Raw genomic sequence first — 27,188 nt, 5'->3', positions numbered from 1 at the left:
AGTGCTGTGACATCATGCATCATGTAGTGTGAATTCTAAGGCTCAGTGTTTTGCAGTCACGTGATTTAAGAGTTAGATTGAGACGTAACTGGGAGCACATTTTTCATGAACGGCCTCATTTGAACTCTCTTCCTCTCGAACTCATGTTTCAGCCAATTGCTGTGTGATACCATGAATGGATAATAATATTTAATAACAGCCATTAGGACTGGTCATAGTTAAAACGATTATTTATCAGCCTTTTGATGTAATTCAATGTTTAACTCTAATGTATTTTCTTTATTTTTTTCCACCCAAACATAGAAACCATCATTTCAACAACCACACAGATAATGTAACTAAGTAGATTCAAATGAGATGCAAAATGAAATGTGAGAATTAAAAGTAAAAAACAGTGACAAATAATCAAGGCATTTTTTTTCACTAAAGCATTATATTTATATACACCAATGTAACAAAACAGAGTAGATATCGGTATTTATTTGCATATATATTTAACAAAAATTTGATAAACTAAGCATTTGAGTAGTGATGTAAATGAATTGCTGAATCCGTTTTGAATTGATTCATTGAATGAATGAAGCAGCGAACTCAGAGATGCTTTTAAAAATCATTGCACATTATAGTAACATAGTACTGTAGCCAAATAAAAATATTCACAAATGTTTCTTCATTTAATATTGTCAGCCAAATCATTGTGAATATATTATGATTGTTTATGAAAGATGTAAACAACACTGGTCCAGAAGCACTTCCTGTTTCAGTTTTTTAACACTACATAAAAGCTGGGATAAAATACAACCAACAGAACATATAAAACTGAATGAAGAAGTTAAACAAATATCTTTAAGATGTTTTCTTTACATGTGAAATAAAGAAAACAGTTACAAACTGAACAGGAAGTGTTTCTGGACCAGTGTTGTTTACATCTTGCAAAATGGTCTATATTCCGCCCAGCCCTGATAGCTTTCCTAGTAATGCTCAATGCCATTTTTTTGGGGATGTCAGTTACCACTCAGTTGCAATTGCCTGAGAACAAATGATTTCGCTCACGTTGCATTTTATTCACTAGCACCAGCCTTGACGGAGACGGCAATTGATGTTGGGAGTAATGTGGAAAGTATTTGGGCAGGGTTTGGGTGAGGTTGGCCCTTCATGTGAGCTGCATGTGCAATGCTGACTCTGTTTGTTACTTTGACAGTTGACAGTTCTCGACAGCTTTGGCTTCATCATGTTTTAGGTTGTAGTTAATTAGGCCTAGCTGACTCATCCAAAAGTTGCGTGTTAGTTAATGACTTTGTAGACTATGATATAAAAGCATTGTTACCCATACATTTTATTTTTGGTGGCCCATCACAACTAAATTTTTGCTTTTTTTCTCTATTTAAAATGGGTAAAATGAGCACAGTCTCAGTCTTTTGACCATACGTCAACATCCGCCTTTTTAGGGTACCCTTAAACGTCGGTTAGATGACGTTATCGGATCCTAACCCTACCCCAGACCTAAACCCTTAAACCTACCCTAACCGACGTTAAAGGTAAAGCGTCAGTTGTATGACGGCCCGGGATCGTCATGTAACCGACGTTTAAGGGTACCCTAAAAAGGCGGATGTTGACGTATGGTCAAAAGACGTCCCAAGACGTCAGTTTTATGACTTCTTGGGATGAGACTGTGTTAGTAAAATCATTAATTGCAGAGCTGCGTGCAGTGTGTTGACTGGCTCAGCACGTCTCTCTCTCTCTCTTACTAGCCTGACGTCGTCATACTCAGATACTAGTCAGAATGTGAGTCGGATACTGCTCCATTGGGCTGTGATTTATGGGGCATGTTTAAACCGAACTACGAAAAAATATGCCTCTGCACTCAATTGGATAGACCGAATCCCGTTTGAAGGACGTTAAAAACATCTTTCACAAGGGATCAAGTCCAGACCGAACTTCACATCCTCACATGTTGTGGGCGGGGCTAAGTTTGGCTGGCATCCAGGCTACAATTTTAGTTCATAATGAATTTGAATTTGCCACACTATACAGAATCTGAATTGACAGGAAGAGGAATTTATTCTACTGCAACTAAACATCCAGAATAAATGTTATCATTAATGATGACTATTCATTCTGTAATTTGTGGGATTTATATTATATCATATGCAGTCATCAAAACAGGTTATGATTTTGCCTTATAGCAACAGAATGTTTTTTTTTTCTCAGATTAATTTATATAAATTAATTCATTATATTTACATTTATTCATTTAGCTGACACTTTTATTCAAAGCGACTTACAATTGCTATATGTTAGAGGTCGCACGCCTCTGGAGAAACTAGGGGTTAAGTGTCTTGCTCAGGGACACATTGGTGTCTCACAGTGGATTCGAACCAAAGGCATGTGTCTTATCCACTGCGCCATCACCACCCCATTATTAATAGTAATATAACATTAATATAGCTAATTAAATGTTGATTATATGATATATTGAGCTAAATCCATACAATTCTAATAGTCCATATTTGTAAAAACAATTGCATAATTCCTCAATTCTATGCAATTTTTTTCTGTACTGGTTATTGATTAAATGCAATTAAAGGCAGAATGATTGGCACCCTTTATAAAAATGAATAAACCTGAATATGCCAAGTTTATAAGTATATTCTACTAAAAAAATTAATAAATTTGTGATGAACTACAATTACAACAATATAAATTATAGAAATTTCCATTTGAATTACATATCTATTCAAACTCAATTCAAATTCAGGCGTCCTCAGTTTAATTGGAGTTCCATATATCAGTCAACCAGTCCTGTAAATGAATTTAAAATGTGTCTGCAGCAAACCACTGAAGTTGCTTAAGAACAGCAGAATGTTCTGTCTTTAAGCAGCTTACAGAGGAAATGTGGCCGACTGGGGAGAGAGAGAGAGAGAGAGAGGAAAACGGAGGGCAATAGACTGTCTTTTTTTTGTCATGCTGGTGCTGTAAGCCCTTTCAACCACCCTTGACTTTATAACAGTGGATGTGACTTTCACAGAAATCAACTGTAGTGTACAGCACCTCCTTTTGCATTATGTGTTATGTTTTGCATCCAACAAAAACTTTTAGTCTTTTTAACTGTTCTCTATATCCCCAAAACTAAATTCTTGTGGCTGGACACAAGTTTTTTGGCATAGCAGCTGTTGCTGGCTTGGCTTAATTGTTAATTCACTTTCAGATGGTTTGTAAATTGTTTGTTTTTTACCTATAAAACTCCTTTCACAGGTTATTTTATTTCACAATTAATGTTTCAGATCTAAGTTTAAAGTTAAAAACAATTTTGTGGTATAAAATTGAACTAATCTATAGGAAATTTTACTTCATGCATGTGCCATTTAGGTGCCAATTGGTCATACCATGGTGCCAATTAGGGGTGTAACGTTTCCCTCATGTCACGATTCGATACATATCGCGATACTGAACTCATGATACGATATTATTGCATTACTCCAAAACAAATAATAAAAGTTTAACAAAAACTGCACTGTTGATTAAAATGCTAACTTTGATATTACATTGTGGGTTTAAATGAATAGGCTTGGACTCTGTGCTTGTAACCCAAGGACAATGGTGACACCAGAATAACAATATTCATGATTCTGAAGCTGAAAATAGTACAGAATTATTTTAAACCAATATGCTTGATCTCGGTCACTGACTAGAACTATTTAAAATAAATGTTGGCCACTTTTTACTGGTAACATAAGAAATTTGGCCTTATCAGAACCCACATATATTCCTCCATTGCATTATTATACATTATAATCAACATTATATATAGTAATTTAATGTAGTACTGACACTAAAATTCTGAAAACTTTTTCTCACGGTCATTTTTATTTTGGGGGGACTACGTATTGTTGCATTTTTGTATTGCGATATATTGTGGCACGATATATTGTTACACCCCTAGTGCCAGCTATGCTTACGATGCTTTTGGGAAATGCAGCCCTCGGTGCACAATGCACACATTATTCCAAAGGAAAACAACAGAAAACACTTTTCCCGATCTACTCAATTACTAACAGATAATCTGAAGTCCTGTCCCACCCTACATTCTTTCTTATTCAATATCCCCTTTTATTCTGAAATGTCACATTATGGAAATATAATGGGTTGGAAGTAACTTTTGCGCCACTTGCAGCAGCAACACCAAACAAAACCATCAGTATTTAAGCTTTTTAGGAAGTCATCCTGCCACTGGCTTACTTCTAGTTTACCACTAAACTAGCAATGGGATTGGTTCAAAACACGTTCATCATGTTAGTTAAACATTTATCAGCATCATGCCTTGTTGTAAAGCGCTGTGGAGAATGTTGCTGTTGTCATTTGAGCAAGGATCAAAGTTTAGTAGGCCGCATAACCTCTTGTAACGTTTGTTTAGTCAGCATGCGCTGGAATGTCGAGTTGAGAAGTCATCCTATATTTGGTAGGTGGACCCTGCACATTTGTCATCATGCTTTCGACGTGTGCAAGAGTGAATTCAGGAAAAAATCTGACTTTTGATAACAATTAAATGGTGTTAAAATGTTTCCGAATGCAAATATTTTCATCTTTTGCGTGTTTCTGTTTGAATTTTTAGTTAAAAACAAAATTTGCTCACAAATAGTGATTGTCTGATATAAGGCAAGGCCAAGAATAATTAGCCATTTCGAGATTTTTGACATCTTTAATGAATTATTGTGTAGTACGATACACTACCGTTCTGATTCAAATGTTTGCGGTCTGTTTTTTTTTTTTACTTTCATCAAAGAATCCTGAAAAAGTATCTCGGTTTTCACTAAAATATGTCTTTAACATTTAATAATAAAAATAGTTTCTTGATTTCTAAAGGTTCACTTGACACTAAAGACTATTGGACGCTAAAAATTCAGATTTCAGATTACATTTTAAAGTATATTTAAAAAAAAAAAACGTTCATTTTAAATATTTCACAATACTACTGTTTTTACTGCCTTGGTGAGCAAACACACTTACTAGTGTCAGTAAGATTCTTTAATTTCAGCAATTTTTACATCCCATTTGCTGTCATTTACTCTCCTTCATGTCATTTTTGAGTAAACTGTCCTTTTACATCTTATTAAAGGAGTAGTTCACTTTTAAAAAACTTTTGCTGATAATTTACTCACCCCCATGTCATCCAAGATGTCCATGTCTTTCTTTCTTCAGTCGAAAAGAAATCAAGGTTTTTGATGAAAACATTCTAGCATTTTCATAAACATTCTAGCAACTCCTTCATCAAAATGAATCATTTGGTTCATTCAACGAACGAAACGAACTAATTGACTCGGAAAACAATTTGTTCATTTTGATGAACGAGTTTGAACAGGAGAGTCACAAACGTGCGTCACAGAACAGAGCAAGGCGAACATTTGAGCTTATAATACTTAAACTTTGTTATTTTTTTTTTTTAATCAGCGATCGTTTCGCTTGATAAGACCCTTAGTCATCATCCATCGACTGATCATCTCTTGACTGTATCTTTGACCTGTTCTCGGTGTTTTCCCTCTCTTTTTTTCATGCTTTTCCTGTTCTGTCAGTATGCATTATTCAAGCTCCCATAGTCTCTGTCTCCTCACCTTACTCCACCATCACTCCATCCTCTCTTTTTAACCGGAGCTGTGTTGTTCCTGCATGTTGTGTGAGCCTCCTCCCTTATATTCAGTAGTGTGATCGTGATGGCTTGTATGTTCATGTGTGTGATGTGCACACAGCCAGGCTGGCAGCAGGAGGGTGTCATGATGGTGTTGACGCAGGGGGTTATGGGATACCTGAGTACAGTGGGACGAATGACTGCATGCTGCTGCGAGCGGCTGCTGTAGCGCATCTCTCTTAAGCTACTAAAGCTTCCTGAACACGACACTCTGATTTAGTTGGCAATCTTCCACTTCGGTCTCTCTGCCTTTCCTTAGACGCCCACAGTTTTTAACCTCTCAAATATTTATTGCTTAAATCATTAGAGTTTAGTACATCATTTTATCTTCTACAATTTTGCATTATCGTGAAGGTCTAAAGTGAATTTCTATAATTGCCAATAGATTTAAATTGATACAAATTTTATAGTTTAAAACCTTCTTCAGTTCAGACATTAACCTGTTGTTTTAAACACTGTAATTGAATAAAGATTTGCAAGTTATGACAATATGCCGGACTTTTTCTGTTTGTTCTAGTGAGTCAGTAGCCAAGTTTCGACCCACTTGTCAATCGAATTATCTGAAGTTCCAGACTGATCTCATGAAATGGCGTATGTATGACACGCCAATTCGTATTTCCATTTTTGGCGTGCTATCAACACGCATAATTGCTTTTCAGCGTGTTTATGAACGCCGTTGACTTAACGTTACATTACTGTATATGACCTACCCCAACCCTGTCCCTAAACGTACCCGTCACTGGGGTTAATCAGATTTATGAGTCTTCCCCTACCATCCTAGGAAAAAAAATATCGCTCCCCAGATGTAGATCTAAATTTTGCTTCGTTTCGCTCAGATATTTACCGGCGTGTGCATACACGTGGAATCACTCGGACATTTAACGGCGTAGACATACACGCACACGCAGATAGCTCAAAATGCGTATAGATAACACGCCACTTGACTTGAAAGTGGCGTCTATGTTTACGCAAGTCATGATGTCATGTTGGAAGTTCGGTAAAAACCTCATGGGAATGAAGCTGGTGAAAGTGTGTTTCCATCAAACGGCTTTAAAGCGAATAAAAACCTGTGCGTAATGATGTCACATGCTGTTTTGCGATCAGATTGGTATATCGAATTGATTTGAGACATGTTAAGGTATTTCCATTCATTTTCTCACCGAATTGCACAACATTCAAGCAAACATTTGCGAACAAAATTAATGGATTGTGCCATAATAACGTTTCCATCTGCGTTTATCGCATAAGCCGTATATCGGTCAAGATAAAATCCGATGAGACCGAACGTATTTCATTTGAGTCAAAATTCATAAAATTAAATCGAATGTTGCTGTTTCCATAAGGCATTTTTCATTCGATATCACTCAATGCGGATAAAAACATGGATGGAAACATAGCTATTGTGTGTGGATCTATCCGTCACCACCCACTGGCAATGTATGTTGTACGCGTCACGTGAACAAGTGAACAACATCCCAAAGGTGCAGTTTTTCCAGTGTTTGATTCTTTTCAATTCCACTGCATTAGATACTGTTCCACTGCTTGAGCATGAAGAAAGCAGCCTGTGGGTTTGTGTACGGATGTATTGCCTTACTAAATTGTGGGGGAAATAGAGCTTTCTTTTTATGTAACCCGTCTCCGGCCTTGTGCTTTTGTCATTCTTACTGAATGAGTGGCTTCTGTACTCTGAATAGGCCTTTGCATGTGCTTGTATGAGATAATAATAACTTATCTTATGCCAACAGTCCCGTTGTTTGTGTTCGTGTTGGAAATTTTGAAAAAATACAGTTATGAGCTGCAGATCATGTTACTGATGTATAACCCCTTAGTTTTATGTAGAGTTCATTGTGCCTAATTGTGCAAATTCTCTCGTTTTTCATGGTGGTGGTTATTATATACCGTAAGCACATGGTCTCTTATGTTATGAAGCATGCAAACCGTATTTGCTCAGTGGGTTTTTTTAAATCACAATTTACCTTTTCCTTTTAAAAGCAATTTTTTTCCCCCTCATAATTTTGGCAATAGATGAACTGTTAAATGAGAGATCTTGAGATGTGTCCTATAGTCGTCCAGTTTGACTCTCATATGCTGGTGTATAACTGGTGTAATGTAAAATTGTAAACTTGACTGGTGATTTTTATAAAATGTAGTTTGACACTATCAGTTGTTTAAAAGATTAAGACAATTATCAAAGTTTGATAATATGTTGTTTAAAGTGATGGGGTAGGTTGATGACGCATAAGTGGAATTATGGAACTTGTCGTCATGCTGATGGATCTAATAATGTTTATGGATGAGTTAATATATTGATGTTTTTAACATGACTGTGGTATGAAGCAGGGCGAGATTGCTAATGAGAGACAGATATCAGCGCCACACGCGAGTCCCACGGATATAAAGGTATAAGGAGGACATTTCATTCTACCAAACTATTGTGCTGAATTAATACTCGCACATTAAACTTGTGAGGTAACACAGCGCTGTTTCACTTGTTCTACACTATCACACTAAACTGCATTTGAGTGTGTTGATGGTTATGTTATTCTGTGTGTTAGTTTGTTGGTTGTATGAGACTATCAGAAAGCTAGATCAATATTATAATAACACACTGATCATATTCTAACATTTCATCATGTTGATCTAGTTAACATTGATTCGTTTTATCTACATTTGCTCACCTGTCTAATAAAGTTCTTGTAAGAGCTCTGTCAAGTCGAAGTTTGTCACGAAGTTTCTCCTTTTGTCCCAAAGTCTGCTTGCTATTGTCCATAATGCTTGAACGAAACAACAACAGCGTGAGCATGACCGTTAGACTTAACGCAGTTGTCAATGTCTGTCGCCATGGTTACTATGGCAGTATAAGCGGAATCCAGGCATAACGCGGATATTACATCGACAGGCGACAAGTGAACATGGACGAGCCGTTATTTAAAATTGGATTTTTGTGAATCTTTGTGAATTTTTGGGATATTATAAATGCACAACTGCAGGAAATACTGTATATCACACTGTGCAAGTGATTTCTGGATATTTTATCACACTCTAAGAAATGCTGGGTTGTTTTAACCCAATTTTGGGTAAAATATGGACAAACCCAGCCACTGGGTTAAAAATGTCATTTAAAAATGTAGCCCAATTGCTGGGTTTGTCCATATTTTACCCAAAATTGGGTTAAAACAACCCAGCATTTTTTAGGGTGTATAAAAATCTTACATCTTACCTTTTTAATATTACAATATGATACATTTTTACATGATTTGTTGCATTTAGCAGATTTTGTTACTCGTATACATAAGAGGGTTTAGTGTTTAGTGGGTGGTAGAGTTAAGGTGTCATCCCATAGTTTATAATTCTCCTGCCAGGGCCAGAAATTCACATTTGTCAATAGCAAATATTGGCTGGCCCTCACAGAATTTGCGCAGTCAGAAAGCTCTGTGCAGAATTGGAACGCTTCAGCAGATACCATTTGTGCCTTTTTATATTCTGTTTCAGCAGATTTTATGTTGGTAAAGATTGTTTGGCCTTTTGAAATCCTACCAGATTGTTTGTGCTTTTTTCTGTTCCTTATTCTCTATCTCTCTACTCTGTGTGCCTCTGTCTCTTTTCTGCCATTGTGTTCTATCAATGCATCCCTTTATGAAGTCTAATGAAGTCTGAATAGCCATAAACCTACTCACAGACCTCCATTGGTTTGCTTTCAGAATCTGAAACTGATGTTGAACCATCAAGGCCTACTTGTTAAACAGAACACATTATAAGTGCATACTTACACTATAGGCACTGTTGCCTTGTACTTTAACCCAAGCACGATTGCCCACACCCTCCACTTGACCCATCTGCCCTCATTCACTTTATGATACAACTTTTTGTTTTGAATGAAACCGAAATAAACACACTTTTGCTATTAGACTGACTAATAGATTTAGCCTATCACTTATGTAGCGAAACGATTTTCACTCTGTAAAATTGTGTAAATCTGTCAGTGTTTTACGCATTACTGAAAACAATAGGCTGTTTGTGTTGAAAGACAGAAATTTGTCTCAAGCGTTCTTTTGTGTTTTGTTGTTCTTGTTAATTCTGCTGTGGCAATGGGATGTGTGAAATCAGTCTAAAGTTCAGTGGTTTTTAGAGACACCTAAAATAGGTTTTTAAATTTCGAATGCTGAATAGTTACAGAAAACCTAGAGTAACATATAGTGAGAATGTAGAAAAAACTTAATTTTAATAATAAAACTTAAAAAATAAAACTTAAATATAAAACTTATTTTAATTTTAATAATAAAACTTAAAAAACTCAATTTTATATCTACCTTTTGTTTATTTGGTTGCTTCTTTTTTTTTTTTTCCCCTACAAGCACTTTCCCAGTACTGTGTTAGACAGGATCATGGTATATATATCGCAAACAAGCCAGTGTTAATACAACGAGCCATATCAGCTCATTCAGGCTTATGAAGGAAATAGAGCTGAACTTCACCCGCATATAGAGTTCAGCCTTCCATACAGCTGATCTGATCGCCGAGGATAACGCACGTCTTTGTTGTTCATGCAGACATCTCCCTGTCAGTCTCATTTTAGTTCAGCAGGGAAGGCAAGGATGGCAGAGGTGCTGATGTAGACGTGAGGGGAGGGAGTGTCAAGAGCTGTAAATGCAGCTTCCCTTCAACAACACAAATCACTAAAACACTTCCAGTGCCTCAAAAGTGATGAACACGGAGTTCTGTTTGTTTGTTTGTTAATAGTAATTCCTCCATTTTTGTTCTCATACGTTATTAAGTTAGACCTGTTATAAGAGACCCTCATCATCATTGACTAGTCACTGATCATGTGATTTTGACACTAACAATATGGCCGCCTTGCAGAAGACAACAGGCAGAAGACCTCCCAGACTGTTCTGACTTTTCTGATTTTCGTATAAATTGCGATCAAAACTCCCAATAAATACCATATATTTACTTTGTTATAGTTGTTTGTTATAGTTCACTTTGAAATGAATTTTTGGTATGTTTTCGCTTACCTCAAAGGCATCCAAGATCTAGGTGTCTTTGTTTCAGCAGTAGTTTCAATTTTGATATTTTTAGGTCAAACCGTTCATGTCTATCAGTCATATAATGGAGGTCTATGGTCACCACCTCAAAGATCATGCACAGAGAAGTCCAAAATTAAACATGATTTAATGACTCGTAAATGTAAGTACACATTGATGGTGGCCCTAGACACACAACGAGTGGTTTGTGTATTTATATCGTTTTTACCTCTTGTAACCACAGCCACGTCCAACTGATCTGAGGGCGCGGGCGCTTTGTGGCTGTGGTTATAAGAGTTTCGTTTTCTCACACAAACCACTCGTTTCGTGTCTTATGCCATCAATGTGTACTTACATTTACGAGTTATTAAATCATGTTTAATTTTTTTTTTTAAGTAACTAAAACCCACAGTATAGAGACACTGCACAGCCACTGATTAATTCACACATGCAATCGCTCTCACTAATGCATTCAAATGAGTGTTATCTTAATCTTACTGTGCTACTTGATATGTATCTGATTTAAAACAAGCAGGAATCTGTATGAAATATAATTACCCATGGACAAAATAACTGAAAACAATAAGCTCTTACGTAGGAGCTATAGCCTTGTGGGCAGTGGTCTGACATGCCGCAGCTGTGCGCAAGGCAACCCGAGGTCGAGTCTCGAGCTTTAGGCTTCTCAAGCCAACATCAAAGTTTGTTCATAACAAACTTTAACCTTTAGCCTCTAGTTGCAAATTAGGGCATGTTTCAAAGCGTCGCCATTTCTTGTGTTTTATTAATGACGTCATCAGCCATTAGTCAACGTCGTCTCAACTATCTACTTCAATCTAAGGTTGTGAGGGTACATGTTGAAAGACCCGTAACACCCAAGGATTCATCAGTTGATGTATACAGTTGTAAACATTATATTTTAGATGTAAATAAGATTAAATACAAATTTTCTTAAAAAAAATCTGTGAATTGTATTTCCATTAACTCTAATTCAAACTGTTCTGCATTCTAATAAATGTAAAAAGGCACGCTCAATTCTAAGAATACAGTTCTAAAATTGCACAGTTTTTCGAATATAGCTTTTTGTCTGGTGTTTACATTGTATTAGACGTTTTACTCTCTTCTTTCCTCATGACTCAGAAGTGTGAGAGCATCAAGACGACAAATGTTTTAATAGACTATATCTAGTTGACATTTACACATGCTACTTGTATCCACTGTTGCACTGATCCATCCCCTAGCTCTCTCACACTGCTGGAGTCTTAAAATTTGTCTTATTTAATAGAGAGTGAATCTAAAAATGGAATCGCACTTGCTTACATTTCTTGCCTTTTTACCAATCCTGTAACAGACCACACACACTGGCTTTGGACACCCCAGCAATTTGATGGATTAGAGAAAGTTGCCTTTGACGCACGTTACACTCGTGCACACTCAGCCGACTTCAGACGTCCTGCCCTGGTCAGCACCTGCTGTCATTAAAGCTGCATGTGTATATTTGATAAGAGGAAATGCTGTTTGCTGGATATCAGCTGTAGTTGTTCTGCCTCCGTCAGGTTTCCGTTTTGTTGGCATGGTTTGTCCACATTCCTCTCTCGCTGTGTCAGGACGGCCCCCGCTTCGCCCCAAGGACATTCTTGAGTGGATATTCTAAGTAGTTGGAAAGCCACTAAGTGTAGGCTTGTGTGGCATGTTATTGTGAGGAAAAAGGAAATGCTAGGTTTGTCATTGACTTATTTGATACTGCTTGACTTTTGATGGCTTTAGTCCGTTTACTTGCACAGTCAGCAACATTTACATGCAGCCAATAACCCGTTCAAAACCGGGATATTAGCAATAACCCTGTTGCGAATGGCCACGTAAACACCGGCAAAAACCCGAATTTGCTCATATACCGGATTTTATAAACCGTGATATTATACCTTGGATGCCCTTTTTGGTCATGTAAACGCGTATCGGCATATCTCCATAATGATTTGTGTTCTGCGCATGTTCTGTTCGCAAGGAATCTTGGTCTTTTGAGTAAAGAAACTTCTCGGCGCATACAAAAATCCGCATTTAGTATACCAGAAGTAAACATGGCGAGACACAGCACAGCATACTTTTGGAGCGAGCTTACCAGCATCACAGCGCAAACTAAGGCGATCGCTGTCTGCCCCGAACTATTCATTAGGGCTGGGGTAAACGATTATTAACTATTAATTAAACGATTATTAACTAATGCTTAATAAACGATTATTAAGCATACTGAATCAAGATATAAGCTGGCTAACGTTAGTCTAATGTTATGTATTTGAACACCATCATTATAACTCTACAACCGCCAAAACCGTGTTGTTAAATTTTTTTTACAAACATTTTTTATCATAGAGAATGTTTAAATATTAATATCAGCTGAGGAGGGAAACGGAGGCGGAGTTAGTGGTGCGATCGGAGGCTGCTACTGCTGGAGAATGAATCGGGAGAGGTTTGTACACCTACTGATCAGAGCGCGTGCTGACACGGAGTAAAGCCTTGTTTATACTCGACACGTCCGCACGAGCGCGAATGTGTGCACGGCAAAAATGACGCGTTGGGTGCGCAAGACCAGGAAGACTGTGGCTGGCTGTGTATGCCTTTTTAACAGCGCGCGCGGCGCCGCGTCCGGGAACGACTTCAAGCCGAATCTGCCCGAGCTTGTACGTCTCACCACACCGGCACCCAATATTAAATTGCAACGTTTTTTTTTTTCTTAAGGGTTTGTTTACTGTGTGTGATTCATTTAATGGATAGCACATTCACTTCTAGTTTGCAGATTCTGCAATTCTCTATTCTGCAATTTTTCGGTCTCCCACGTGTGTGTGGCAAGCTGGACTGCTGGGAACATGCAAAAAATAAATAAATAAAGAAGCGTCGACGCAAAAATATGATGTCGATGCTTCGACGTCAAAATTGCGTCGACATCATATTTTTGCGTCAACGCTTCTTTATTTATTTATTTTTTTTATTCATCGACGCCGCTACAGCACTACTATTCATTATCCGCGTGCTGCTGTTGTTGTCGTCTTTGGAGACAGGAAGAAGAATCGGAAATTACGCATTTTGCGTCTTGATGTTGTTCGTACGTCTAGACGCTAACCGCGCATCGCTGTTTACATCGGGATATTGCAATTCCATGTAGGAGAAACTCTCTGCTCACGCATGTAAACGGGTTATTCCTAATGTTTCAGAAACCAGAATAGTGACCTTAACCCGGCCATAACCCGAAAATTGGCTGCATGTAAACGTAGTCATTGACTGAATAATAGGGCTGCGCTGATATTAAAAACGGATGATAAGCTGATTATTTATTTGCATGTTATGGCCAATTATAAAATACTACACTTTTGTATAAACAGGTTTTTTTTAAATCATTACTTTGAGATTTGCTAAAGATTACATTTAAAACTGATTAATCTTTAACAACATTAATACTTGAATAATAATGTTCTCTCAGTGCTAGATGATGTTAAATATAAATTAGATGGTAAATCAAAATTTATAAAATCAGGATTTTCACAATTAAATAAAGAACTCTGATGTACACTCACCGGCCACTTTATTAGGTACCCCATGCTAGTAACGGGTTGGACCCCCTTTTGCCTTCAGAACTGCCTCAATTCTTCGTGGCATAGATTCAACAAGGTGCTGGAATCATTCCTCAGGGAGTTTGGTCCATATTGACATGATGGCATCACACAGTTGCCGCAGATTTGTCGGCTGCACATCCATGATGCGAATCTCCCGTTCCACCACATCCCAAAGATGCTCTATTGGATTGAGATCTGGTGAGTGTGGAGGCCATTTGAGTACAGCGAACTCATTGTCATGTTCAAGAAACCAGTCTGAGATGATTCCAGCTTTATGACATGGCGCATTATCCTGCTGAAAGTAGCCATCAGAAGTTGGGTACATTGTGGTCATAAAGGGATGGACATGGTCAGCAACAATACTCAGGTAGGCTGTGGCGTTGCAACGATGCTCAATTGGTACCAAGGGGCCCAAAGAGTGCCAAGAAAATATTCCCCACACCATGACACCACCACCACCAGCCTGAACCGTTGATACAAGGCAGGATGGATCCATGCTTTCATGTTGTAGACGCCAAATTCTGACCCTACCATCCGAATGTCGCAGCAGAAATCGAGACTCATCAGACCAGGCAACGTTTTTCCAATCTTCTATTGTCCAATTTCGATGAGCTTGTGCAAATTGTAGCCTCAGTTTCCTGTTCTTAGCTGAAAGGAGTGGCACCCGGTGTGGTCTTCTGCTGCTGTAGCCCATCTGCCTCAAAGTTCGACGTACTGTGCGTTTAGAGATGCTCTTCTGCCCACCCTGGTTGTAACGGGTGGTTATTTGAGTCACTGTTGCCCTTCCATCAGCTCGAACCAGTCTGGCCATTCTCCTCTGACCTCTGGCATCAACAAGGCATTTCCGCCCACAGAACTGCCGCTCACTGGATGTTTTTTCTTTTTCGGACCATTCTCTGTAAACCCTAGAGATGGTTGTGCGTGAAAATCCCAGTAGATTAGCAGTTTCTGAAATACTCAGACCAGCCCTTCTGGCACCAACAATCATGCCACGTTCAAAGGCACTCAAATCACCTTTCTTCCCCATACTGATACTCGGTTTGAACTGCAGGAGATTGTCTTGACCATGTCAACATGCCTAAATGCACTGAGTTGCCGCCATGTGATTGGCTGCTTAGAAATTAAGTGTTAACGAGCAGTTGGACAGGTGTACCTAATAAAGTGGCCGGTGAGTGTATTGTCTAATATGTTTCAGATATGTTGTGCATCCCTGATTTTGCTGATCGTATTCATTGTTGTTGTTATTATTATTGAACGTGGTCACCACAGCTTAAGGGAAATTTTTATACATTTTTATGAGTGTCTTTTTATAAATTAAAAAAAGTAACAGGGTAGTACCATTGTCTTTTTTTAAATACCTTGAAGTAATGTGAAATGAATATAATTATTTAGGACTATGATATAGTGTACCATCTGATACAGTCATGTACTTTGTTTGTAAGGGGTTAATGTTGAGAAAATGAAGTGTCTTCTTTCCCTCAGGGTGTTTTTGCAGGAGTTGTTTTTGTTTTCTATGAAAATGTGCTGTTTTGTGGGCACAGTGTCCTACTGACGCCATTACTAGTGTGCTGCAGGACTTGTTCATTTGAAAAGCTTTATGTTTATGTTATTGTCAACATGTAATGAGGTTTAAAATGTAATGTTTTTTTTATTTGATTTGATTTGACAGAGGAAAGTGTGCTCAATGCTGTGCACAAGAGTGTTGTTTCCATCAGTCTGGATGAAGGTTTTAAACAGCCTATAGAGAGTCCTGCAGCTCAGTGAACCGCAGTGATCTGTGTGAGGACAGTCTGTGTCTGACTCTGGACAGTGCTGTGTGTTCTCTCTCTTACATAAAAAGCAAGGTGATGGGGTTGAGATCAGGGCAGCAGTGATGAGCTTGCTCAAATTTATGTATGTTTAAATATGGATGCTGTTTAATAGTGGTCACGCAGGTCACATATATCTCTTAGATGTGAAATTGTAATTCATTTACTTACAGTAGCTTGTGCTTTCTTGTATAACTTTTCAGCCCTATTGTCAAACAGTAAACGGGTCCTTGTTAGGTTGCAGTGATTTGTGTTTTGATGTAGGCCAGCTTATGTTCAGCTCGTGGCTTGTGCATGTTGTTTTGATCGAGATCATGCCTGCAGTAATCGGTCCCATGAGCTCTCTGAAGATCTTAACCGCTCCCCTTATGTGTTTTAGTTACCGAGCCATAGCCAATATCATCTATTAGAGATGCTATAGTTGGTCCAACAGCTTACATGGACCTATCCCAGGGATTGTTGACTTTTTATTTTTTAAGTAAAATATTTTCTAAGTAACCCCTGAGATTTCAAGTGTATTACTATTGTAATTAAAAAAAACTTAATATTTGATCAATGTAATAAATATTTGTTACGCTACAGGTTATAGCCTAATTCCTCAAATGATTCACTTTTCAATGTTAAACCCTCAAGCTTTCGTTTCGTTGAAAGTCTGTTCAATGACCTTTCAAGTCATTGTTTAGTAGACGTTACTACTAAAAAGCAAGTGCTTTGTTTGTACAAAAATTAGTTTATTACTTTATTTACACAATATTTGTCTGCTCTCGCGAAAGACCACAACATGCATGTCGTGGTGCTCTTGTGAACTAGCATCGGAGATTAATATCTTGTAAAGTAAAGTGTTATCTATGTTTGTTTTGCGCAAACAAAGGGTTTACATTGCTTCATAAAATTGAGGCTAAACCAGTGTAGAGATGCACCAATCGATTCCAATTTTCATTGAGTTTGACCTGCTGATACCGATTTTAGCCGATTCTGATTTTCAATAACACAAATAGCCTATTTATTTTCCCTAATATATGTTTTTATAAAACACCATATACTTGTACTCAAACTCAATAATAAAAACTATAGTTTAAATGGGGACATTTTCTTTTTTGACATAGCCTACTCCAGTTCTTGTTAAAACACACGACCTGCAAATTCTGGGCATTTTGGGCACTTTTAAATCCTTTTTCTTTTTTTTCCATCAAAAGTGTGCTTTCAGTTTAATTAAGCGTGAGCAGCGGGGCAAAAACTCTTGGGGAAAAAATTTGCGCCGCTCACGCTCGCGGTGTAAATAAGGGTTGGTGACGGCCGTAATTTACAAGGTTTCCTACATGTGCGTTCCGTGTGCACGTGCGATACTGATGTTACACGACGTTAATCGTGGTGCCCGAGTGCATTTGACCGGCATAAAATAGGCATATGTCAGACTTACCGGCCGGTTCCGCTCACAATAATTATGGATAGAATGTTAATTTTTGGGTGAACTAACCCTTTAATAAAGTGATAAAATAAAGTGATACTGCTGCACATTGAGTTCACAAATGCACACTGTAATCAATATGCACAAATAGTAGGGATGCACCGATATGAAAATTTTGGCCGATAATTTTTTATATTTGAAAGCCGATAACCGATATATCGGCTGATACACTTAAATCCAAATTTTTTATCTAATTTTGAGAGCCTGAATACAAAAACAAAAGTCTCACAATTAAATCCATGTCCATGTTATAGTGTTGTATAACCGATATGACAGATTTTTGCTGCACATGTTGTACCCAACCGTATTTTCATTTTTCAATCATAGAGATTTCAATCATATTTCAAGAAATTCAAAAACATAAACAGTGCTCAACAAGTGTCTCAGCTGAAGGGAATAATACATTATTTATCGGCTTTAATATATCGGCCACATTTTCTTACCAGGCCGATAACGATAACATTAAAAATGAACATATATCGGCCGATACCGATATGCTGGCCGATATATTGTGCATCCCTAACAAATAGAGTTCACGTGGAGCAGCATTTACTGCAAACTGGGGATTACACACTGCTTGTGTGTAAAATAAATCAGTGCCATGCTTCGCTCTGAAACATGCAGTGCATCAGACTAAATCGTATCCTTTTGCAGTTAATCAACACTGAACTGACTTCAGCTGGACCACAGCCAAAATGCATAATTTTCCTGTCATCACTGTAAAGTTGCTTTGAAAAAATCTGTATTGTACAAAGTGCTATATAAATGAAGGTGACTTAATTTTATGTTGAATAATTGTGCTGCCCTTTATATTACATTTGTATGATTTTAACAAATTGCTTTTAATCAACTCAAGAACTCTTACAGTTCCCCCTCAAACCCCCATTTGGGAAACCCTGTTCTGATTTAGCTAATAATTTAATTTGAGTTTTTAGGGAAAGTGAAGTACATAATTACTTTTAATTATTCAAATATACTCGCATTATTACTTTAAATATACTAACACAAAGCTATCATATGGCTTTGAAATATAGCACACGCTGCATGGATTACTTTTTATATTTATTATATTGTGTGTGTGTGTGTTTGGACTCATTTGGAGTTATCTGGCAGAACTCTTGTGAGCAAGCGAAACATGCTCTCATCTCAGAGAAAGTGACTGTGTTTTGATAGCAGAGCCAATTCTAGCCATAAACCGGAATAACAATAAAAGTGTAGTCGGAGGCATTTATATTGCGTAGGATGAGCCAGGCTTCTCATTTCAATTGTTTCTCAAGAGAAATTCAAGCAGGAAAAGCGTCTGGTGAAGTGTTTCTTCTAGTGTTGTCAAAAAACTCGGTACTTCGGTACCAAGTCGGTACTAAAAAAAAAAAATGTTACGGTACCAGCTTTTCTAGGTACCGAGTACCAGGTTGATCCAGTTCTGTTCTAGACGCGATGTCTGAAACGTGCACAGTTGCGTCCTTTTTATAACGCTGATATGGCTCTCTCTCTCTGAATCCACTTGTTGAAACGAAAGGAGGAAAGAGCCACATATGGAAATATTTTGGATTAGGCTAATGTCACGTTGCCATAAGAGGCCGATTACATGCAAATTCGCAATTTCAAATATAGGCGCGATTCAAGCGCGCTCATAATAAAAACTCGTTGGCGTTGCATAGCAACGACAGACGCCGCGTGAGAGCAAGCGCTTTGGAAAGAATAAGCACGCGCAAAAATATAATAAAAAAACACGCGCGACATGTGAACGGCCTCTAAAGTGCTTTCGGGGTAGTTTTACGAGTACATGAGCACAGTAGTATCCACCCGACACCAGAGTAGGCTACTGGTATTAGTATTATCATTTAATGTCAGTGCCAGTTCTAGGCGTAATTTCTTGCCTTTATAACTCAGCAGGTTTAAAAAGCCTTTTTAAAATTAAATATGAATGCAGTTTTAGATTAAATAAAAGGACAGTCAAGTCAAATAAAACATGTTTTATGGTAATGCTACAAAGATACCATTCATCAACATTACCTAGTTATCAACAGTGAACAATATATTTTTACAACATTAATTAATGTTTGAAAATGTTATTTATTACAAACACCTGATTGTTCATGTTTGTTCACTTAATTCATTGTGCATTAAATAAATAATGGATTAAAACTTTACAAACAACTTTAAAAATGTGTTAGTGTATATATTGTTTATTTTAGGTCATTTTATCTAATCCTTTGTTTATAATACAAATGTACAGTTTCCATACTTGTAACCGTGATAAACACTTAAATATATGTAAATTTAAACTAAGCTTTGGTACCGAAATTGGTACCGAGAACCGTGAATTTTAACTGGTATTGGTACCGAATACTGAAATTTTGGTACCGTGACAACACTAGTTTCTTCTGCTGTGCTGCTTCGGTGTTATGACTTTCTATGCATTATCATTGCTGTTTTCTTTTTTCAGACTACTCTTAGCAGGACCTGCCCTCCCTCAGGCCTTTTTATCTGTGACTCAGGAAGCCACTCTACTGCTTGAGAACAGCTGTGGTGCAACATAGTCTTATATCACAGATGGCCTTGAATCTCCCTCAAACACTGACCTGGGAGCAGTTTATCTAATAAAAAGCCTTTGAACTCACAATCCCTCTAAAATACAAAGCTATTGCAGAGTGCACGCCCTTTACTTTATCTTGGTGGTAGTGCGGTTGCGGGTATGATGATGATAATAATAATAATAATAATAATAATGGCCCGTGCATCGAGAGCAGGTTTATGTTGATTTCTTGCGTCTATGTCTGGGCCTGTTGACTCCATCCCAGCTGTTCTTCCTGACTCATGGAAAATCAGAAAATACTTACAAAGCGAACATCAATGAACAAATCCTGCATAGAAGCAAATCTAGATACTTGATTCAAGTTGACATAATGATCGATAGTTGGCAATGAAACAAAGTTAACTTGAGTTCAGCTTTTACGAGCTTATTTTACCAGCTACATCAATCTGGAATCTTTTTTTGTAGAAAATAATATTTTTATTTAGCAAGGATGCCATTAGCCTAAATTGATCAAATGACAATCACAATATTACTGTTTTTACTAGAGCTGGGCATTGCCACACATTTCATGATTTTATTCAGTATCGATTCAGAATCGATTAATTGGGGCCTAGCTATTTGGTACGGTGTGGAAAATTTCTTCAAGGAAAAAAATCTCTCTAACGCTGTAAACAGGGAGTCAGTTGGTACATTACTAAAGTTGAAATGAACTGATTTGTATGCCATTTACATGTAAATTACGCAGATTTTTATATATTTAAATTTTTAATGCCATAATTATGTTTCTGAATATGTTTTATAATAACAGTTAAATGGTGGCTGTAATTAAAAAGATTACTGACTGTTAAAAGATACATTAATTTTCAGATACAGGTTCAAGGCTTACTTCACTCTAAAATGAAAATTAAGTCATCATTTACTAGGAATGTCAAACGATTAATCGCGATTTGGGTGCACTGTGTATAATTATTATATATATATATATATATATATATACAGTATATATTATATACAGTATATATGTATACACACACACATGCTTCTATACATTTAAGAAATATTTTCATGTATATATATTTATATATAATTTATGTTATAAATATAAATATTTTATAAATAATGTTTTTTTTCTTCAATATACATGCATGTGTGTGTGTGTATATATATATATATATATATACAAATATATACATATATACAGTGCACCCACATATATTATGTAAACACAAACTTTTATTTTGGATGCGATTAATCGCGATTAATCGCTTGACAGCCCTATCATTTACTCACCCTAGCGTTGTTGCAATGCCGAATGCCCTTCGTTGTCTTTCAGAACACAAAAGAATAAAATAAAATAAAATTGTCCTGCTCGGGTTCGTCCATATAATATTAGTGAATAGCAACTAGCATCAAGCTTTTTACAAAAGACGCTAAAGTATCACGGATTGGTCCGATGCAACACGTATCATATATTACAATTGTTCTGGGGGTATACGATAGGGTTTGGTAAAAAAAAAAAAAAAAAAAAAAAAATGAAATTGAATGTATTATTTAACACAAATACTAGTTACAGCATGAAATAAACATAATAATAGTTGCTGCTTAGAGCATGAAATAAACATAAATGAACATCATAATATATGTTGAAATGCAGTACAAATTACCAAAATCCATATTATGTCACATGAAATTGTTTAAGAATTGACGTCTTTATGGAATTGAAACACGGATTAAGCAATGTCAACATTTACCTCAGAAAAAGCCAGCCAAAACTTATTGAACTTGAACTGTAGAGAAGAGCATTTTGCTAAATATATGCATTATATTGCATTTTCATATTTTTACTTAATTTTTATTTTAGGGTGAACTATCCCTTTAAGTCTGTAAAATATTCCTGACTTCAAACCTTTGAACAGTGTATCAAAAATGCAGTTTGTCATTTGCTTTTAAAATATTACCATAAAAATGTAGGCTATAACGAACCATGTGCAATGGTGAACTCAATTCAGAACATTTGTTTCCATCAGAAACTATAATAAGTTAGATGTTAATGCAGAACGAGTTCAAAACAGGGCTTTTAAGGTGCATTATGCAAGAAAAGTCACTAGTAATATCAAAATTAAAATGTATTTTGCCATCACTCAGTAAGATTTTAAAGTGTATAACATAATTATGTGATGAAGGTATTACATTATGTGATCAGCCCTTTAAAAATGGGCCGTTGAGCACCCCGGTCATAGTGAGGGATGTACAGGTGGAGTTGTGCTGATCAGCAAGGCAATGCAAATTGTTGTAGATGGCAAAACCGGGGGAATGTGCACATGATATTAAATAAAAGAAAAACCGTCTTGTTAGTGTGTTCTGGCAGATGCAACCTTGCTGTATCCACTGTTTGCCTCACCAGGTGTGACGGAGCCTCTGTAGACTTACGTAAGATTTTATTTTGGTATTGATTTGAGCCTAGAGCAGAAAGTGGAATGATCGATCACTCTTCTGTGCATTTCCTATTAGCAGTTAAGAAGGAAACAAGAGGAAGGAATGGAGCAAAATAAGGCACAGAGAGATGAAACAAAAGCTCAGCAAGGAAAACAATAGTCCTTGGCTCCTTTCTTTGACTGTGGTGGAAAGGAGAATATAAATAGCGGGATAGGGTATGTTTAACTTTGGCAGCCGGCGGTCTGAAGCAGGTCGCTGGTGAGAGGATGGTTTATGTTGCACATTGGGAGCAGGCGGGCTTACGATCCATCTGTCTCTCTGTGGGGAGTGAGAGGTGCTCGGTTAAATAGTGGGTGTGGTCAGATCTTCATAACGTCTTGGAATCTTTTCATCAGGCAGAAAGAAGCCAAGCTCCCGTCTAAGCCTTGGCTTGCATTCAGGTCTGCTGATGTTGTTTTGTTAATGTGCTTTATCTTATCGCAAGTGAAGATTACCGTTTCATTTTGCATTCTAAAACTTTAAAGCATGTGTATACATATATATCCATATGTAAATGTATTAGTGCTGTCAAATGATTAAACTATTTAATCGTGATTAATCGCATTGTCACTCGCGATTAATCGCACATTTTTATCTATTCTAAATGTCGCTTGATTTTCTTGTTGTCCCATTATATTTTTTCTCATTTTAATGCTCTTATCAACATGGAAAAGTGGATCGGCTTGCTTTGTGCAAATGTTTTTTTTATTGAAAACAACATTGGCATATACTGTGTTCAATTTCACACTTACGTTCTCACTTAGACAAATAATCTCTCAATGTAACACTGTCCATCAATAAAAGGGTGAAAGAAATACTGACGAGGTCCTGATATTGACGAGGGGGCGGAGAATTCGCATAAGCTGTGTCTGTGTGTGTGTGTGTGCTTGGCCATCATCAAGCGGTATTTCAGACTGGACGTGCTGCGATGATGATCACTCAGTTCACAACACCAAAACACACAGATCACTTTGGTCTTGTCAATGGGACAATTTGGCAACTTTTTAAAAGTAAACTTTCCATTCAGAATCTTACTGGCATCCATTTCGGTGTCTCGCGCTCGACATCCACTCAAAACGTAACTTTAACCAACTATTTGGCCGGCTCGCACACCTAATGAAAGTGTGTGGCGTCGTGCCTGTTGTTTTGTTTCCGGTCTAGCTAGATCCGCTTGTGCTTTGGTCGAAGCAACAAAAGGTCCTCGTGCGTCACAAGCCATTGAAATGAATGGGTTTCAGAGCGTAGCGGCGCGCATGCCACGTCCTGTTGCAATAGTATGACAAAAAGGCCGTTAATCGCGCGCAAAATTTTTTTTACGCCTTTGAAATGGGTTTGCGTTAACGCCGTTAATAACACGTTTAACTGACAGCCCTAAAATGTATATATTTATATACATGTATTAAAATCTAGTTCATTTCAATAATGACAACTTAATTTTTAGCGGCCATTATTTCATTTGTCTCGTGATCCTTCAGAAATCATTGTAATATGATGATTTGGTTCTTGAGAAACATTTCATCAAATGTTAAAAACAGTTTTTTTCAGGGTTCTTTAATGAATAGAAAGTATTTATTTGAAATAGAAATCTTTTGATCGATTTAATGCATCCTTGCCGAATAAAAGTATTAATGCCGGCTTCTCCTCCTCCTCCTACTTTAAAGAAGGCTTACATACTGACCCCAAATTTTTAATGATATTTATCAAAGTTGGAAGCGGCTAAATCTGTTTATATCTGTGGGAATGTTTGGATGCAAAAAGGACAACAAAGAATTTAGCTGTGAGCTACCCTGCGCCTCATGATACGACTTGCCTTTTTTTTACACCTCCTCTAAGGCATTTCATACTGCACCTCAGCTGATGTGATTTGTCTGTGTTTCAGTCCTTTATTTCAATGGTGTCATTAGGATAATTACAGTCATTTTCTGTATAGGTGAGAACAAAGGATTAAGACTTTGTTAGATATAGAAGATCTAGACAAGCCTAGCTGCTTAAATACATAAATCGAGAGGGCAAGACTAAACAAATGACAGGAGATCAACTTTAAAAGTGAAATTACACAAAGTAAATTGCTAAACTAATGACTGTTTTCAAACTGGTTTCCCATACACTCCCTGGATTTTCCATTGGTAAGACATTACAAGTTGTCCCACACTAAACTGAAACTTGTCTTGTGTTTGGATTTAGGTTTTACATTTTCATTTGACATAGTAGAGGCATGCCAAAAATTGCAATATTATCTGGCTTTAAGAAGTCAGAAAATTGCGATTGTGTTGATATGGCGTTAGCTGGCCTGTTCTGTCTATACGCTTATTGAATAGTTCTCATGTCTCAACCCCATGACAAGGAAAGTTGAGGTTTTGGGTGTGACCTATGCATTCCAGTTGTTTTGTGACAATCTTCCCTGTGAATAAAAATATAAAAAGCAACTAGGAAACATGATTTATAGAGCTTTATTAGAAAGGAACGCCGATGGTATTGTCATAAAAGGTTGAGAAAGGAGTAACATAAATGAGATGTTATATTAGGGATTTACCTATCCTTTTCTATAAGAATCCTTTGCACTACTCATTCAGACACACATACTCTTACTACTACTTGTGCCATAGAAATGTATTGTAAAATACAGGTAAACTAGTATATGTTTCTGAATTCAGTTTAGAGTATCATATTTACATGCAAATTTTAGAGTAGATGGGAGTATGCTATTTTGGATTAATCTGAAATTTAGGACATATTTATTTTATATAACACAGTTTGCTGCATTGCGCATTCAGACTCTGTTTAGTTTGTTACCCATAATCCTTTGGTTGGCTCATTCGGACTGTTGGGAGGTGGGGTCATTCATTTTATTGAATTCTTGTTTCCTTTTTCTTTTCTTTGTGATGCTTTGAATTGACAATGACATTGTAACAGTGTGTTAATTGAGCTTATTAAAGACTTTTGTGTATTATAATAATATTCAGATTTAAATGTATTTTGCTCTGTTTGATCTAATTTATATTTTTTTTTTTCCATCTTCAGTTGGCTTTGTTGGGAATTGACCTCCTATCTGCCTTAGTGACAAGATTACAAGACCGATTTCGGCACCAAGTTGGCACAGGTAGGATTGCTAAAATCCAATGTGTATAAAAATTCTGATTGTATTACCATGAGAAACAAGGTCTTCATGTTAGTTTATATAGAAGAATGTAGTAAAGGAACTTTTTTTAAGCAGTGCTGCTTTTAAAGGGGACAAATGAAGAGATGCAACTTCCTGCTGAAGATTTCCGTGTGCTGACAAAGTGCTGAAACTGTCAGCATTCACTGAAACGGTTTTAGAAGTTGCTTCTTAACACTCATCCGCTGTAAAGCATCGCTACTGCAGTGTTCAAACATTACTTTTGTAACAAATTCACTGCATTCATCAATGAATTCCAAAACAATCACTTTCAGACATCCAACTTCCCATTATCACATAATCTGAATCTTCTCCAGTCTCTAATTATTTGAAGCTAAATTGCTCAATCAAGAATGAAAATATATTTTCACATCCCTATTATCTTTAATTTTTGTTCTCTCCATGTCCAGTTTTACCCAGCTTGATAGATCGGTTAGGCGATGCCAAAGATCAAGTCAGAGACCAAGATCAAATCCTGTTGCTGAAGATCATGGAGCAATCAGCTTCACCTCAGGTAGTCTGCGGTGGTGTTTGTCTCTATTTAGCCTTAAAAATAAATTCCAGGATGTTCGCCATTTTCAAGCTGACACTGCAGTCCTGTTGTGCTTTCCTGAATAAAGTGCATTATGTCTGCAAACATACATCTGTGTATTAGGTCTTTGTGTTGGCCTGAACAGTGTTTGTAATGTAAAGACTGAACAACCTCCATTTTGAAGTACTCTTGCGAGACACCTTTGTGGTGTTTTAATTTAATTTAGTTAATGAATTGAACGCTTTATGAAAAGGCTTATGGGAGGTCTCTTAATAAGATTAGATGCCATTTAATTGTATTACATTGAAAGTATTAAATTCAGATTGTCTTTACAGTACATATGGGACAGAATGTTGGGGGGTTTCAAACACAAAAATAACCGGACCAGAGAGGGAGTCTGCCTTTGTCTCATTTCAACTCTGAGCACGTAAGTTGCATTGCTTTCTCAGTCTGGATGTTGTAATTTCATTCATTTTAAATGCAGCTCACATTAACATTTAGGTTTGCACTTTGCACTTGTTGTTGATTTTTGTCTGCTGAATAGAGATATCAAGTTGTTAAAATTAATATTGTAGCAACACATTCTTCTAGGATTAGCCATTAGCTGGACTTGGCAAAGATACTGTAACCCCCATGATGCACTGATGCTGCCCTCCCTGTCACCATCGCTTCTGTTTTTCAGATACGGTGCCCAAGGCTTGACTCTGAGCAAAATTGTACCACATATATGTAATCTACTCGGAGATCCTACAAGTCAGGTATGCACATTTGTTGTAATCAAATACATCGCCATGACATGGCTTTTTTACAGAACAAAATGTTCAATATGATGGTAACAACATTACACAAAGCTATAGTGACCTCTGGTGGTGGTTTCTAATATGCAGTTGCTATTTA

At 37.0% G+C, this 27,188-nt stretch overlaps 1 protein-coding gene across 1 annotated transcript in view; it reads left to right on the top strand.

Moving 5' to 3' along the window:
• Positions 1 to 27,188, top strand: part of clasp1a (cytoplasmic linker associated protein 1a) — an 84,461-nt gene that overhangs the window by 7,315 nt on the left and 49,958 nt on the right. The window contains exons 3-6 of the mRNA XM_089133119.1: positions 25,624 to 25,702; positions 26,170 to 26,273; positions 26,627 to 26,718; positions 26,974 to 27,049. Of these exons, the coding sequence (XP_088989245.1) occupies positions 25,624 to 25,702; positions 26,170 to 26,273; positions 26,627 to 26,718; positions 26,974 to 27,049 (351 nt within the window). The remainder of the gene's footprint in view (positions 1 to 25,623; positions 25,703 to 26,169; positions 26,274 to 26,626; positions 26,719 to 26,973; positions 27,050 to 27,188) is intronic.

The sequence above is a fragment of the Pimephales promelas genome, chromosome 7 (assembly GCF_988280905.1).
Source record: "Pimephales promelas chromosome 7, fPimPro1.hap1.1, whole genome shotgun sequence".
Lineage (NCBI taxonomy): Eukaryota > Metazoa > Chordata > Actinopteri > Cypriniformes > Leuciscidae > Pimephales > Pimephales promelas.
Note: the sequence above shows the minus strand (reverse complement) of the source record. Positions and strands in the feature narration are given on the sequence as shown.